Genomic DNA, 17947 nt, shown 5'->3' on the forward strand with positions numbered 1-17947 from the left:
CAGTCTACACAATAGCGTTCAAGGCACTACCCTGGGCTCCTCTTTCGCGAAACAAACACCACTACCTTTTTTAATAAATGACTTATCTTCTAAGAATATTAAACATCTGCACAGAGACATTGTTTTCACAAACTCAGCACAGAGAGCAAAGATCACTGGAGCAATTATGAGTTATGTTCTTGGATTCACCATGCCATGTTTAGTAGGCTGTTCAGCAGTGTGTTTTATGATTCTTTCTCCTAAAATGTTTTCAAAGCAGCTCCCTCCCTGGTCTGTGAAACTGCAGGAGGTGCTGGTATGCTCCTTCTTAAAGAGGCTTAGACTATATAGTGACCTGCCACTTCTCAGACCTCCCGAAAAGGGCCTGCAGGCTAAAACACTGATCCACTGAAGCGCTCGCTGTCTGCCAGGACATTACCGCTGCAGAGCCCCGCAATCTGCCTTCTATTAGCAATATGCACTGCTGACTTTCTAACCGTCTAATGTAGTAGGTTGAGACAAAGTGTTTTAAGAATAAAAAGATTGAGGTATCACAGAGCAGTTTAATGTCAGAGGTTTATGTGCTGTTTAGTGTTGTTGTCACTCTGTAGATGAGCTCATATCGGACCACACATCACGCCTTTGAACAAAATCATCGCATACTGATTAGAAACATTTTGACATTTTCTAACTTTGGGAATTTCACAAGAGAAAGTGACAAGTATAAAAAAAAAAAAGCCACCTTTCATCTCAGCACTGCCCTACATTGCCGCACAGCGCTCACATTTCCTAATGAGGCCAAACACTTCTCAGCCTGCTATTTCTCTCTATCTACCAATTTCTCAAGGATGTCTGCCTGCGTTTTGTTTGCCGAGTGTTACCTGGAGATATTCCTGTCTGTTCTTGCTACTGAAATTCCACTGCTGGGTTGTGTCTCTTTTTATCATCAAATAAAGAGGACTCAGGTGTGCTAACATTCACCTGAATGAAGGGAGCTTTGCACACAAAACACTTCCACGAACTGTCTGTAAATAACATTCGCTTCAATAATAATCAAGTCTCGAGCCCCGCCGCTCTCTCAGTATCTGGCAGTTTGAAAAATTGGAAAAGAGAATTGTTTTTTTTTTTTTAAGAGAAAAGGGGAAACCCAGGTGACTCACAGCACACAGAGAGAGCTGGGGAATGAGGGAAATAAAGCCTGAGAGCAAGATTGTCACACCCACAGATCTAAAGAGCTCCCCTGGGTTCTTTGCAGACTTGCAGAAAAAGAGAGAGAGAGAGAGTCAGAAAAAGAGAGAGACAAAGGGAGATATGCAAGTTTTATTGAGTGAGACCGCATCTGCTGCCCCTTCTCTCCCAATGTAAACATCTGTGGCTGGTTAGTGTTAGCCTCTGAGCTAAGTGCAGTCCGAGAAGGTCTGGTTCTTATACGGCGCGATAGCAATGGCAAAGGGCAGCGAGGTGGAGAGGCGGGTGAAGCTGCTCGCAGAGTTTGGGCCCCGTGCCCAATTTGGAGCAGCACAGTCAGGCGGGAGGATGGAGAGCCGGGTCTGGGAGAGAGATAAGGGAAGGTAGAGAGTGTTTTGGGAACTGAGAGTGATATAGACCAGAGCCCCGAAGACCAGAAAGGGAAAGGAGCCGCCGGTGGGTTTGCGTCAGGATTTATTTATTTACTGACTGAAAATATGAAGGAATTTTCTCATGTCGTGCTGTGGACCGTGGGCAGCGTCGGTCTCAAATGTTTCTTTTGTCTTTGTTAACCCTTTTTTCCTGCAGGTCACGGTTATCAGATTGGCAGTGGGGAGAATTAGGATAGAGAAGTTGAGCTTAGCCTGCAGGAAGACTTGGTCCTATTCATTCACTGTGTGACAGCACACAAAAGATGGCACAATAAAGGATTTGGTATTAAGTAGCGCTCCTTGCTGCCTCTCATTCAGCCCTCAGCCTCTGTTCATAACTCTAAAAAGCCTTTGCAAGGCGGAGAACAAAGCGGTGCTGGCCCACTTTAGTATGTATGAAAGGAGTAACTTCCTCTAGAGTTTGGCCCCTTATCAAACCTCTCTTTTCAACATTAGTATTGCCTTAAATGCGTCAAAGCAAAGAACACAAAATAAGAGAGCTCATGAATTTGATAAATGAATGTGTGGGGTAAATTAAATCCTTCAGGGTCCTGCTGATGGTACTCTAGAGATGGTTTTATAGAGTAAAGCATATGTGGTAGTATTTGCTGAGTTTTGAAGTTGTTAATCTTGCTGTGTTTTTGTTTTGCTCATGGAAGAAAAGGTTCTTGTGGTCTGTATTACTGCATCAACAAAGTATTAGGCTGCTTGCAGAGATCTCACTAAAGAGGGGCCTTAGCTGGGGTCATAGTTCATGGCAGAGTTCAGCTTAGAGATCCACTGGTCACTCTTTGTGCTGTGAGTTGACAAATTTAGACCACATGATGTGATTGTAGTCACAGCCTTTGTGTAAAATTAGATTCTGCTGCTTTTTTGTGTCTTATCTGCCACACTCAACACAAACTTCCTTTACGAAAGCTCTGATAGCTGCACCTAAACATCCAGCCTAGACTCAAAGATTGATACTCCAACGGGAAATCTGGCCCTCCACATAATCCCCAGTTTTGCTGAGCAAATGAATTTTTTTCTTATTAGTGTTATTGCATTAGCTTCCCTGACAAAATCCCCTTTTTCTTAGAAGCTCAGGGAATCACATGCTGTTTTTGTGTGAGGGGCAGACCAATGTTTATCATTAATGTCCAGTTCCTAGTTGAGCCTTGTCTGCTGCTCTAATGTGATAAAAGGAAGTTAGTCTAAGGCTTGCTAGATGTCTGGCTTTCGGCCCAAAACACAGACTCAATCAGAAGCTCAGAGACCACTTTAGGGGATTCACCCAGCTGGTCTGCACTCCCTACACTGCTCCCTTCATTCCAGGATATTGATCAAATTAACCTTGTGTGTCGCTCTTTTGAGCTCGCATTAGCTCGTGGAATTTTGAGCCATGTACCCTAGAAGATTGATCTTGTGGTCCCTATCAGGATGTGCACACATGCAGGGGACAAAATATCAGAAACACCTCTCATTATAAATGAACTGTGACCTAAAAATGTCCATGGAGGTGAATTAAAGCAGCAGTAGGCAAGATTGGAGCAAATATGATTAAAAAAAGTTATTATTATAAAACGGTCACTATATCCTGATAGTAGTGCATGAGACAGGTAATCTGAACAAAATCATGTGCTCCTAATGGCATCTGCAAGATTTCACAGACCGGAGGAAAACAACCAATCAGAGCCGAGCTGGAATCTGCCGTCTCTGAGCAACTGTCAATCACTCGCAAACTCCGATCAAACGGTCAAACTAGGCAGCGCTGATCAAATATGAATCAATATTCTGTTACTGTAATGCCTATTTCTCACCTCAGATGTTTTCAGAAACATCTTGTAGTGTAGTGTTTAGCTGTAAAATGAGAAAGTTTGTGACCTGTTAGGCATGTTGAGATCAGTTGAAGAAATACAAAGCACCGCCCATCAGCCGAAGCAAACTTTGTCATTTTACAGCTAAACAGTACACTACGAGATGTTTTCTGAAAATATTGAGGCAAGAAATAGGCATTACAGTAACAGAATATTGATTCATATTTGATCAGCGCTGCCTAGTTTGACCATTTGATCGGAGTTCGAGATTGATTGACAGCTGAATGAACAGCCAATAGGAACGCTCTCTCTCTGAAATGACCTGTGATTGGCCAAAAAATGTTTTAAAGCCTGGAAACAGAGCCATGAGGAGGTGCAGAAGTCTAGTTTTCTCTCAGATCACTTGAATTAAAATATGCTGAAAGGTTATCAGAGTTTTTTGCCCAATGATGTCAAAAACATTCTGCCTACTGCAGGTTTAACTATGACCACAAAATTCCCATGGAGATCAATTAACATTTCTCTGACACATTGTCAACATTATATGTTTCACAAGATTTATTGCAGGGCCATTATATTTCTTAAACTGGTAACTCATGCATAGTGGCGGAGTTGCTATACTCACCCCTAAAGCCATTCTGAGGTGTCAAGAAGTCAAAATCCATCCAGCGTGTGTCAACTCCAACCCCAAGAATCCACAGTGGGGCTCATCCATTAGTCGGTCCTTGTGTTTTGATTGACAAGGTCTGACCCTCTGTTGCTAGGCTTTCCCACACACTGGTAATTGTTGGAGGCAGTCAGCTGAGGCCACCAGTCATCCGTGGACCGCTGTGAGACAAAGGGCAGAGGATGGAGAGAATACTGATCTGTAGGGACGAGCTGATTCTGACAGGCAACATGCATACATTTTATACATGAGGAGCTTGCACATAAGGGGGGCTCTGTTCTGCTCCATGGCATTCCTGTCTTTGTGTCTTTTGTATAACAGCTTTTGTTTATTATTTTTGCAAAGTTTGTACAGACTATTTCACAGTTTTCTATTTTATGGTTATCACATTTTCATGTTTGGACTGTTTTGTTCTCACACATTTCAAGATATGTTGTGATGAGTCAGAGGATCACAGATTAATGCATTACCTTTATTAGAGGCTTAGGACAATTTCACTGATGCAGAGACATAGTTAAGTACAAGCTGGCACACATTAGTGCTATAGGACTTGACGCATCCTGCAGAAGAACAGTGCCAGCTATGACTGAAATTGACCGAAACATTCACTGATCAGTCATATGGGGGCGCCCTCTCCTCTAGTTGACCTGCAAGTAGAAGTAAGGAAGCAGCTTTACTTCATTTATTATTGCAGAAAGACAATGAGAAAGGAAAATGCTCTCATGGAAAAAAAGAAAAATATGTCAGGTTGATCTGCTCCCAACTTCAGTTTTATAACAATGAATTAAACTCCTTTTAAACAAGAGGAGGTGACAACTGGAGAGTTGGGAGGCTTGTGTCTAGAATTAGGCCGTAAGTAGAGGGGGCCTTCCCCTACACACCCTGTCAATTTCTTTGTCTCGCGTCATCCTGAGAGCGAGGCCGTAGGAACATCCCTCAAGTCTGGGTTGTAGAGTTTAGTCACTCTGTCTGCAATGCTTCGGCCCAGGGGATGAGCCTGGCCCAGAACAAAGCTTTTAGTGTGCATTATATTCCCTGTTATTAAATGAATAACCTCTTCTATTTGTACACACTCCTTTCCAGTACTACTCTGCGAGCCTGTCTGGTTTTGTCTTTATACGACTTTGTTTTTGCTACCCCATTCAGTTCAATGCTTTCTGCACTGCAGCATTATCACTGTGGGTTTTAGGGCAGTTCTTGTTGCTCCTCTGTGTCATGTCGTGGGTGGTCTCAGTCCATCCATTACTTCCTTGTCCAGGGAGAGGCGAAGTTCACACGAGACCCACATCCATTTGCTCTCTGCAGCGGGCAGCTTTTGCACTCATGTGTAAACCATAATCAGGCCAGCCTGAGAAAGATGTAACGGCAACTTAACCAGCCGCGGCATTTCTGGCCTCCCTGTCCCTTGTAGCTTATTGTCATTGACACGATGACGTAGCGCTCCAGGAATCCACTCTGCAGCCCTCTACTCAGCTTTCTACAGCACTCAAAAAGTTGTAGTGCAGAAGTGCAGAAACATTGCAGAGTGCTTTAGGGTAGATCTGAAGAGTTTTACCACCACTCTGATACAAAGTAGGATAATCCCAATTTATGTGCTACATCTTTACACTCTTTTCACAGCCTGTTCTGACCTGAGGCAATGACTGTATTGCTGAAGCTTATAGAACAAGAAGATAGTTTTTACGCTGAGAGAGGGGAAATATGAGGAGACAGACGGGGCCATACTTTTTTGTAAAGAGATTGGTAAAGAGATGGCTAGACTGCTGTGAGAGGCCTGGGGTGATGTTTGAGGACGCAGGGGGTCGTTGTGGTTTGTCTCGCTGTCAATCACCCACACTCTGATTTCCTTTGTTGTCTCTGAGCTCAATGCCCCTCAGCAACCTGTGGCTGTCCTTCCTCTTTTGTGTTACAGTGTGGGAACTTTGCCGTGCTGGTGGATCTCCACGTTCTGCCCCTGGGCGGCCAAGGGGACGCCAGCTGGTTTACTACTGACCACATCGAGGTACAGACGCAGGAAGAACGGCGTGCATGTGATTAAGCGTGCAAGTGAATATATGGCTTCTGTTCTGCTGGGGGCCTTTTCAAAAGTCAGCAGCAGCGTGGAATCTAAAATGACTTTGAGCCTTCTGTCCTTTCTTCTAGGGGGTTTTCATTGTTGCAAAACTGTTCTCATGTCTCCACCTAGCCACTTGTGGAGTTGCCTTACTGACCTTTCATTTGAGACTTCTACTGTCCAATTGTCTGCCTGTGCTCGTCATTCATCTTTAAGGCCCAGACACACCAAACCGACACTAAAGAACTGGCAGCGACGAAGGACAGTGATTGCATCACCTCACATTGCCTGTGTCTTGGCCAAAAAGTTGCACTTGAACACACCGACTTCCCTTTTTGAATGACAAATACAGACTACCGTGACCTGCTGGTGTGGAGAGTTATTTTATCTCACGCAGGCGCAGAACATAGTTACACAGTTAGTTGTCGGCTGCAGTCTTGTAGTAAAATTTTTGGCCAAGACAAAGGCGACATGAGGCGACACAACTGGTGGCCTTCGTCGCCGCTAGTTCTTTGATGTTGGGTTGGTGTGTCTGAGCCTTTACTTGTAAAGTCAAATCACAATTTGTGTTCTCTCAACAGTCCAACAACATGTTGCTGTACTGAAATATCTGCACACTGTTTGTAGGAGGTTACAGCCCTGGTTCGAGATGCTGTGGACCAGAGGGTTAAGCAGTACACCGAGTCCCTCCACAACAGAAGACAGCCCAAACAGAAAAAGGAGCTGGCACCTGCTTCAGCCTTTTTTGTGAAAGGTAACATTTTGTGACCCTCATTACACTGCCCTAGAGCCAAATAGTCTTTAATGGTATTTATTATGCTATCATTTATTGCTTTATGGTCCATTATTGTGTTTACCATTGCTTCTTCACATGTTTACGCGGAGCATTAGTTGAAATGGTTATTCGGTAATGAGTAGGAGTTCTGTTTATTCTGTTTTGATTTCCCTGTTGCTCATTCCTCTGGAATGTAGTCATCTTTGTCTTCCCTTTCCACGTCTTAGGTGTGTCTGTCATCAACTCTTGAATAAGTAAAATGGTTTACTTTGGCTGTGAGCTCAAAACATAATTCATTTACTTGGAACTCAGTGCAGAGGTATGACTGTGTGCATGGAGGTGGGCCACGGAGCTCTGAGGAAGAGGATGGGAATGGAGTTACAACAACAGTCTGAAAAGTAGTTCATGGCTACCTTTTGGAGTGTGGGAGGAAATACAACAGAACCAGTTGGGACACGGTGGCGCTCTACGCCCAGGGTGTGACCTGGAGGCAAGAGCTGATAGGAGTTTTTATATTGTGTTGAACTGTTTAACTTGGCACAGAATTTAAGTCCATTCAAAATGGCTAATGTTTGTTACCCTTAATGACACACCTGTGTTTATCTGTACTTGTAGTTAACTGGATGACACCCGAAACAGTTGCCCTGACAGATATACAACCATATACACGGAGAGAAAAATCAATTAATCATGCTCCAATGTGAGTGGGCCAATTCGGTTCATCCCTATTTATCCAATGCAAGTACATTCCCCCAGCCACCCACACACATGCCTTTGAAGCAGTGTAAGGCTAGCTTCAGAGGAACCCCCAGCTGCGTGTTGTAAGGCAGACAGGTTTGTCACAGGTAGCAGTTAAGGGCAGTTAAACTGGGCTCACTCAGCAGGGCAGGCCTGACTGAGAGTGGGATTACAGGGCAGTTGGCTCCATAAAGTTTCTCCTGTGGCTGCAGCTCTGCCTCTCACGCTACTTTAGTCCTCTCATCCACTTTTATACTGTGCAATCACATGTGCATTTGTTGTCATACACAGATGTACATGTTATTCAACCTTTGTTATATTCTTGATAAACATATGGCACGTTTCCACCAAGCAGTCCAGTTCAGATCAGTTTGTTACACATTAGTACGGTTATTTTGCATTACCATTAGCAAATGTTGTGGATGGTACCAATACAACTCCTCCATTTTTGGTACGGCGACACGGGACATCCTGTATAAACCTGCGATTTATAAATAGAGGGCTGCAGGAATATGAGTCCAAAAACCCAGAAATGAGTTAGCATTTTAGCCCTTCCGGTTCCCTCGTCTGGAAGTCAATGGCTTTTTAGTTAGATGCCTGAAATAAGGTCTGTGGTTAACACAAGCTTAAGAGATTTTAACGTTTTATTCTACAATATAAAATATGTACGTGAATAAAAAAGGCGGTTGCTAACAAGTGGCTAAATGACTAAATGTCATCACGCCGACTCATCCGCCTTTACAGTCTCGCTGTGTATGCTCGCCCTCATGCGACCATGGTGTAGTTCGTTTATAGCCTAATGTTAGCTTTTTCGTCTGATGATTGCATTTATGCTCCAAAAATCATAAAAGTGGTGTTCATTTGTGGAGATTATTTTGCTAAACTAAAATTATAAGCATCATAAATGTGTGTTTGCCACAGAGCGTATTTTCTGCAATAATCCAAAATCCAATGGAAAAATCCCATTGGCTTTTTGTCGAGGGAACCCAGGGTGATTCTAACTTCCTGGTTGGCCTACAAAAATACGTCATCCCTGCAGCACTCTATAAACAAGCTGCCGTCAAGAGCGACCACAATTTTTAATTCACTCCACCCAGATTTAAAAAAATGGCAGCTTGCAAAACTACAAAGTACACTGCGCTGTACAACTGACGAAGTGCAGACATTTCTCTGTTTGGTTGCTGTTGAAAGGATTCAGCGAGTGTCTCATTGAAGATGATGTCACGGCAGTTTCCTGCTCCGGCCACTACAGCGATCAGCTGAGAATCCCGCCTACACTGAGGGGGTCGTATCCGCAGTGGAAACACGGTTAGAGAAAAGGACCAAAAGTGAGTCGAGTCGAGCAGAGCCGTACCATGCAGTGGAAACACGGCTCTATAGTCATCATAAGCAGGCATACTGGTTGCATGCATGTGTGTGCGCATGCACATACAGTAGATGCTGATACACGTCCGAAACAGAGCGAATCAAAAGCAGCGACAGTGTGTTGGAGAGATACTGTATATCCTCCCCCTGGGCTAGGTGTGAACAGGCTGACAGTGTATGGTTACTGAAAAGCCTGTCTCATATTCCCCATGACAGACTGAGGAGAGACAGACATCTCTAATGATGGAGATCACAGACTCCACACACACACACTTACGCGCACACATTCACTCCGCTGTGTGAACAAGGGGACTATCAGTATTCCAGCAGTGAAATATGCATGTAAAAATGATTAAGCTCCTCGCAGCTTTGCCAAAAAGAATGTAACCAGTGGAACATGACTCCACACCATACTGGAGAATTTTCCCCTCTCCCAACATGAAAAGGTATCGCGCCTCAAACAGGCCCACACAGTTCATGTGCTCTAGTCCTATTAAAGGTCTTAAGTGAGTGTAATCACATTCTTGGTCTTTTCATTGTCCCACGAGAGGGAGGCGGCGTAGCAGTAAAGGTGGAGACTGTGACTGTGAGAAGTAAGCAGGCAGGCAGGAGCCATAAAAAGGGAAGGACAGACTATAGGCTTAGGGAGGGAAGCCCAGCAAACCTCAGGGCGGGTATTAAGTATTGGGGTCGTCTATTCTGCAAGCAGGTCAAACGCTAACATGCTAATCCTCACAGGACTGTCCATAGCAGGGAGTGGAAGCTGGTTTTCCGCGTGTATCTGTTTCAGCAGAAGACCTATTTGCTGTGTCTGTGTGTCTGTGCAGCATTATGTTATACGAGAGCAGAATTGAGCTCCTGGAGTGTGAGACTTGTGTATGTGCAGGAACACGTGCTCATGCATGTTGTTGCTGCACATAGAGAAAGGTGTCAGGCGGGGTGGCACTGATGTCTGGGCCAAGAATAGGCGGATGGAGTGTGGTGCTATGTGTGGGATGGTATGGGTGGGGGGATTGTGGGTCTTGTATGAGGCGGTGTTTGAGCTGGTGCCAGTGTGAAATCACAGGGGCTTCCGCCAACAGACAGCAGTAAGAACAGCGTAACAGCCTCAGCTGTTGGCACTTCAAATGAGCCATCAACAGCTTTTAGTATTCCAAGGCCCTTCAGTGCAAGTGTTTGTATCGGAGTTATCTCTATGGGTTATTGTATTTATTTATGTATGTATGCTGTGTTGGGTGCATATGTGTGTGTACAGCACCCATCAGTGAACAGGTCAGAGAGGAGTTTATCCCATGTCTTCTGCCAACATAAATCCTTTTCTTTGTATCTCAGCTGCAGAGGCTAATTTCCAACTGTCATCCCCCAGCCCCCCTCTTATCTTATTTTTTTTACCCAGGCTACTTGAGACTTCATGATTAGCTCATAGTGATGTGATTTATTTATGTTTTTAGAGAGATGAACAGAGGGAACTTTTCCCACCAAACATCTTGGCTCTGGACAAGCAGGATGGACATGCTGGACTTTAGAAGCCCAGGAAAGGAAGGGGAGCTTGGGAGAGGCTTGTTGCATTCTCCCTGGTAGACCGTGTAGTTGAACACACCCATATTTCTCAGAGTAATAATTACAGATTGGAAATGAGGAGATAATAGGTTCTCTGTGCTTTGAGGAATACATTTTTGTCATTTGATATGATATTCTGAGTAATGCTGGGCACACACTACACGGGAATTAAGCCAATTTTGGGCCTGATTCCTTCCTCCCGACAATGGTCAGCAAAGCACTGATTTTTTGTTCTAAAGATTATCTTTCCAGATCTGCCTGTGGTGTGATGTATGTTAGGAGTGTTTTTTTTTTAGTCAGGACTTTTGTCGTTCATGAATGGAAACTGTGTGTGGTGTGCTGTTTTAGCCAAATTGTTGCTCACCACACACTACAGGAACTGTCAAATTTAACATAACATGTCGTTATGTGTTGGGTCTCTCACTTTTTTCAAAATCGTATCAGTTTTGAAAAATCCTTTAGTGTGGGCCGGCCTTAATGAAGCTGGCGGTTAAGACAGAAAGAGTGTCACAGTTGTCCTCACGAAGATGCCACTGCTCTGCAGGAAACAATCCGAGAAAGCAAAGCTTTTCACTTCAGACATGGCCGTCCCCAAGCGATTGTCTCACCGATGTATTTCACTACTTTTTGTATTAGATTAGATTTTGTTTAACTAAACTGCTGATTGTGTCCCATCTTGTTTTTTCATTTGGTCAAGTATTGTTTTACCTCAAGGGGATATTGATTTTGTAGTCCATAATGGCATATATAGTTGTGTGTATGTGTAGAGTGTAAACTGAGAAGGCCCATTTTACACGGATTTAGTTAACATGCCATTTCAAACTGCCAAAGCACATTACCAGATGTCTTACGTCAACTACTCGTATCGATACAGCCTCATTGATCTCTCCATGTGAGGCAGAGCTTGGGTGTAGTTTTGCCTGGTGTTTGAGAGGCTAACTTCCGACCAGCGAGAGGAGTTAGAGGAGCCCTGGCAAAGTGGTACCTAGGGTCCATTTTAGCCCATGGCAAAGCTGGTTCCTTCTTCCTCTCCCTGCACAGGTGCCAGGGCTTAGGGGGAGGGAACACCTGCCAGCCTGTTTCCCCATGGCCACGGCAGGCTGGAGAGGCATTTTCCCAGGCTCCCCAGATGAATGGTCACTAATAGCCGTGGGAGAGGGCTTTGCGAGTGCTGCACAGTGTACCACTGACTCCTCTTGGCAGCCCCATGAAGGGGGCTTAAGGCAGCCTGGCCACGGCCATTGCGGGAAAAGCACAAGTGTTGCTGGATAGCTTTACTGTTGGAGAATGTGTTTACGAATGACCATCTCCCTCCCAGTGAAGAATGTGGAGGATGTGTAGAGACTAAAAGGGAGATGGTTAATTTTTGCACTGCCCTGTCATACATTTAGCTTTGTTTGGCTTCTCTGGCTCTTTGAAGCCCCAGGCCGAAACAAATTCGGAAAAGCTATTCAGTCGAAATGTGACTAAGACTTTCTGTATACAAAATGCAAAAAACATCAAAACCGTTCCATGTGTGTTGGATGTCCATTTTAGGCAGAATTGGTACATGCCAACCTTTCAGCGTCCGACACTTTTCTGAACCCACAGAAGTACTTTTGAAGTGACAACCTGCATTAACCCACCTTGTTTCTTCCCAGTGCTACCACAGCTATTACTATTTATGTGAGTGTCTGTTATGCAGGGACTGGTCTGTAAATAGAGAGGCATGCATGTGGCAGAGTTACCTGCCCTGCTCTGTGTTACTGGGCGTGAGGCAGGCTGGGATTAAGGCGAGGGGGAAACGGAGACCTGTGACAGGAACAAAGGAATTCCAAGGCCCAGGCTGGAAATGGATCCTGATCAGAGTAGCCACTCCAGCCAGTCCTGCCCGCCCCTCTCCCCGCTCGCCCTCCCTCCCCTGGCCCCTGCTGGGCAACCCCCTTTCCCCTGGTGCTTTGTGGTGTTGCTGTGGCTCTTTAAATCCTTTCTGTAAGCCCCCGGCCTTACTCAGCAGCAACACAGAGGACAGTCTGACTCCAATGTTAACCCTCTCTCCTTCCTATTACTGCACAGTACACACACACTTTTGTTCTTTTTCTTCCTCTTTTTACACATTTATCTACTATCTCCTCTCCTGTGCCCTCCGTGTCTGCTCTTCTCTGCTCTCCTCATGTCGTCTCTATGTCTTCTCACTTTCTCTCCTTCTCTCCTTCTCCGCAGGGTCAGCTGCAGTCTCTTAGGACACAACCGCAATCCCCGCCATAGCTGTCACACCACACTCTTTTCCCATATAATTAGGGCCTGAGCCTGAGCCTGAGCACGGATCACATTCATGTGACTGTTCCCATTCACCACAATCTGGTCTGGGAGATGGCAAACACACTCTCTAGGACTCATGCTAAGTGTTCAGCATGTCCAGAATGCCTTGTTTTAGGAAATTCTGAAAAGTTTCAGAGGATGTCGTTGTTTCCCTCTGCTCTTTGCTTCACTTTGAGAAACAGGCCTCGGTCTTGTGCTCTTTGTGAGCTCTGTGGTTTTTCCTGTGAACAGATGTCATTGTAGTGCTGTGTGCCAAATGTGCCTTGTGTGGTCAGGAAAGGCCAGCCTAGGATGGCCTTAACAAAAGCAACACAGACATTAAAGGTGCTACTGATAACATTCAGCCACTAGATGTCACATCCTCCCTCCCCCGTTTCATTGCATTTACTTCACAACAAGTAGTTGCCAGGCACTTACCATCAATCTCAGCTAATTATCGTTTTTTCCACATTAACTGATGACGCAGAGATAACATGTGATACCAACGTCCTTTTACTATTGGCTCACAAGCCTTTTTAGAAGTGGGAACCAAACATCGGATATCTTCCAGAGATAAACAAAATGCTAATTTTGGACTCGCCAAATTTTTTAAAATGATTAATTCACAATCATAATTTTTTTTAGGGAAAGCCATACTTTTATTTGGCACCTTTCTAAAGGCTCTGTAGATTTTTATTTTTTATAAATTCGTCTACATAAAAATGTTATCAATAGGGATGCACCGATCCAACTTTTTCAGTCCCGATAGCGATACCTGGGCTTTGGGTGTCGGCTGATACCGCGTACCAATCCGCTACCAGTGTTTAATTTATAAGCTGTATTCCTCACTGTGTGGAAGTGACTGGGATCATTATTTAATGTATAAGGCAACATCAGGCTTGACTTAAATATTGCTTTCCTAACTTTGTAAATTAAAATGTAACAAATAAATACATAGATATACATTTACTGAATTGATATTTATTAAAATAATAAATCGTACACCAGCAACTTGGTAAAAAAATCTTCAAAATCAGGAATTACAATTCAGGTGTAAATCTTTTTAATGCATCAACTAATAGGTCAAAACTTAAACAGGAATTCAAATTCCAGTATATAATGTATATGGAATATAAACATAAAATTGAATTGAATAAATCCGCCCCATTGTCACCAATATCCAATCCAGCTATTTGAGCCAGTATCGGCCCGATATCCGATTCGGTATCGGTGCATCCCTAGTTATCAATAAGACCTCTAATGCTTTCCAGGCCCTTTTTTTTTTTGCATAAGGTCAGTGACGTACATCAATTACATAAAATAAGATCAAATTGAGAACTTGAACCAGCCTGTTATCATTAGGCACTGGTAGCAAAACCTAGATAGAATTGCCATGTGTGCCATGGTTCACCTATTTGGATTTATAAACACAGACTAGCAGATTTGCAGAGGGCCCAGCAGGCAGAGACAGCCTGCTTCCAATGAGATCCTGATCTGAGATTTAAAAGGCCAGCACAGTACATAACTCAAGTCCACAAACTGCTCTGCACAACATTAATCCAAAGGAGCTTAATGCAGAATAAGCAGTTTGCATCCTCCTCATCCTGAATGCTCTTTAATATAAACAGAGGCAGCACTTTAAGAGATTTGTGGCTTCTTGGGCTAATTAAGATATAATGATGATTAAATGTGACATTTTGTATTGTGACTGCATTTCTCTCATCAGATTATGTTTCTGAGAAATAGATTTTTTTCCCCACGATAATTGCTCTGTGCTCCAAAATGCTCCCCACCACTTTAGTCACATGCTGCATTATGGGTTGGCCTGAGCTACCATGCTGCGGCGTATTTTGTAACTGCGATGAAGGGGTCACCCAAATGTTAAATTGAACACTCATGTGCAAATATTGTTTCAGGTGGACGTTGTGCAGGATGATAAGGCACAGTGCTCTGCTACGGCCGTAGTTACAGTTACACACAGAGAGTGATGTCCTTCCAGGAAAGCCCCCACTTACATATGGGTAACTTCCTCAAGCTCTCTCATCCTTCACCACTCCACCCCTCTCTCTCGCTCTAAGCCCCAACTCTCCACCCACACTTGAGGACGGAGGGAGGGGGTCCACATCAAAGCAGAGATGTCAAAAGAGCAGGATTCTCAGGCACTGATGTCTGACTGTCCTGCTGATTCAACTCCTGTTCATAAAGGGGTTGCGTGGGAATAGCAATCCTCCTGACACACAGTCACTACATTTACACGCACACTAGAAACATGGTTAATGGGAGAAATCAGGTTACCGCCGGAAATCGGAGAATGCCTTTACATGCACTGCAATAACCAGGTTACTGTAAAAGCTGCGTTTACGTGCAGCTGGTGGGTAATCAGATTTCTCTCCCTCTCAGTGCCATGTTTTTGAAGCGGTGCTGGCATAATTTAAGCGCATTAATGATATATAATACTGCAGCCTGAAGAGGTTTCTTTTTTCCATTTTTGGTGGAAACATTTGGACTAACTGACAGAGAGTCATTTTTTCCCTAAAATAATCTTCCATCTGTGGGAACCATCTTATTTAGACTTATTTATTTAAGTTTTGATTTTAATAAGGCTTTGATTTAAAGGACCAGTGTGTAACATTTAGGGGGATCTATTGGCAGAAATGGAATATAATATTCATAACTATGTTTTCATTAGTGTATAATCCCCTGAAAATAAGAACTGTTGTGTTTTCGTTAGCTTAGAATGAGCCCTTCATACTTACATAGGGAGCGGGTCCCCTCTCCACAGAGTCCGCCATGTTACACCGCAATGTTTCAACAGTAGCACAGAACGGCTTGGGTCGGAGTCGATAATAAAAGGCTGACTGTTGCGCCGCCTCAAGTCGCCTTTGTCTTGACCAAAAAGTTGCACTTGAACACACCGCAAAGACTACAGCCGATGACCAACTAACACGTACATTCTGAGCCTGCCTTAGAGGAAATAACTCATAACATACCAGCAGGTGGCGTCGTCTGTATTCGTCATTCAAAAAAGGGAAACCGGAAGATCTAGGACAGCAGCTATACTAGCCGTTATTATGATACGTACATGAAATAAAGCGGCGTTTGCCGACCATTTTCACACCACTCTCACGCACAACTTAGTTTCATTCTAGATGGCCATATCATTGTGAAAATATCCGTGTATTGGAATGACCAGACGAGATCTTTAGATCTCGAGTCAAATCTTTTGACTTTACTCGTTGGCTTGCTTTCCTCACTCCCATTTCTCTTCTCATGCACTGATTCGTTTAAGCTGAACCGCCAATCAGTGATTTCTCTCAATGTTGATTCAACATGCTTTTTCGGCCAAAAAATCTCCGACATGGGTAGACTAGAGCCGACGGTGCGGGACACACCGCAACAACTAGGCCGACAGACGCTAACCGATGGCCACAAATTGGCTGATGGCCGAATGTCAGCTTGGTGTGTCAAGGCCTTTAAAGGCCCTGGACCATACTATGGTCAGGCTCATGCAGGGCCAAGACCTGCTAGGAACTCCAGAAAATCCCCTATATCAGAGCAGAAATCCTTATGGATTCCTGCAGGAGTCACAACAGTATGGGCCGCCAGGAATGCGGATGGCGAGAAGAAGAAGGCTATGTTTTCTATGGCTGTTTTAATGATCTCCTCAGGATATAACTGAAGTTAATGAAGTCTGTTCCATGGGGGGTTACCTTTGACCCCGGTCTGAATGCTTCTCACCCCTGTCTGTTCCATTTTACAGTCCTAGTCACTCTGGATGCCTTTTGGTTTGTTGACTTTTCTTTCCTCTCATTGTTTTCCCAGGAAGCGGTGAAAGCTGCAGGGGTGTGTGTGTGTGTGTGTGTGTGTGTGTGTGTGTGTGTGTGTGTGTGTGTGTGTGTTTGCGTGTGCATGTGTGTCGAAAGTACAGTATTCTACCCTTGGCACCAGCCTTGTGGAGACTGTGTCTTTTTTCTGCAGTTGTCCTGTGGTATATTACAAGATGATATAAGTGTCTCCATACAAGCGGTTATGTTATTATCTACCACATTTCTGAAAACATGGCGTGCTGGCTTGTTTACGGTTTGACCTGCCATGATATTGTTGTGCGTCAGGTTTCAAAACAATTAAGCAAGACCATCTTCTCTTGCAGGAAGTACAAATGAAACCTTTTTAAAGTCTCCACTCTGCAGATTTGGCTATTGCACCACTGTGGGCCACAGTTGCCACAGAAAGGGGCCACTCATTCCCAGAGGAGGCACTAGCAAACTGTTTGTGAGAGAGAAACATGAATGTAAGCTTAGCACGAGAGAACCCGGGCAGAGGGCCAAGAGCAACTCTGCGCTGTGCAGGACGTTATAAAGTTGGAGCAACAGCTGATGTCTCGGGCCGCGGTGTTTGCACTGGTTCCCAACTCTGTGTCCAGACGTCCCTGTCAAACTTGTCCTGGGAATTGGCAAGCTCAGCCCACCAGGGAAAGCAATGAGAATAGTTGTAGAGCTAGAAATGAGGCCAAAGAGACTAACGGACAAAATCAAAGCTTCTGAAAAAATAGAACGCCATGAATGTGCAATGAAAGATGCTTCCCTCCTGCACCCAGAATGGGCAGAGAAAACAAAACAGAGATACAGATCTGCATTCCTCTCTGGGTAGACATCCAGAATGGGCGATAGATGTCCGCTGCTTTGCTATTTAAAGAATAATAGGATATGAGAATTTTTCCAATAAAGGAATGCTGCTATTGTTAACTGCAAACATGCTCGACATACCATACAGTGTGTTAATGCAATTTCCCTTTGGAAGTAATTAAGCACGGACCCCAACGCTAAAGACAATTCAGTGAGGGAGGTACATCAACAGCATATGTACTCATGAATCTAACATTAACATGCGTCTCCTAGTTCAACAAGACATCCACCCTGTACAGCATAGTCCATAAGAATTTGGACTTTGACACATTTTTGTTGTTGTTCAGTGGCCATGTAAATCACCTGACTTCAATCCAACATGTGTTTCACTTGCTGAAGATCAGGCTTGAGCTCCTAAAGCCGTCGATTAAACATGCTGAATGGGCCGAAAAACTTGCAACACGGGTAGACTAGAGCCGACAGTGTGGGA

General features: G+C 44.2%; 1 protein-coding gene and 1 long non-coding RNA gene across 3 annotated transcripts in view; one reads left to right on the forward strand and one right to left on the reverse strand.

Moving 5' to 3' along the window:
• LOC119496199 (SLX4 interacting protein) overlaps positions 1-17947 on the forward strand; it is a 39524-nt gene that overhangs the window by 3023 nt on the left and 18554 nt on the right. For both annotated transcript variants that reach the window (XM_037783327.1, XM_037783328.1), the window contains exons 3-4: positions 5974-6063; positions 6742-6868. In XM_037783327.1, the coding sequence (XP_037639255.1) occupies positions 5974-6063; positions 6742-6868 (217 nt within the window). The remainder of the gene's footprint in view (positions 1-5973; positions 6064-6741; positions 6869-17947) is intronic.
• Positions 1285-17947, reverse strand: part of LOC119496202 — a 29404-nt gene continuing 12741 nt past the window's right edge. The window contains exons 2-4 of the long non-coding RNA XR_005208665.1: positions 4532-4708; positions 4020-4222; positions 1285-1529 (exon numbers count right to left, since the gene is read on the reverse strand). This is a non-coding gene — a long non-coding RNA (uncharacterized LOC119496202). The remainder of the gene's footprint in view (positions 1530-4019; positions 4223-4531; positions 4709-17947) is intronic.

Source organism: Sebastes umbrosus, chromosome 10 (assembly GCF_015220745.1).
Source record: "Sebastes umbrosus isolate fSebUmb1 chromosome 10, fSebUmb1.pri, whole genome shotgun sequence".
Classification (NCBI taxonomy): Eukaryota; Metazoa; Chordata; class Actinopteri; order Perciformes; family Sebastidae; genus Sebastes; species Sebastes umbrosus.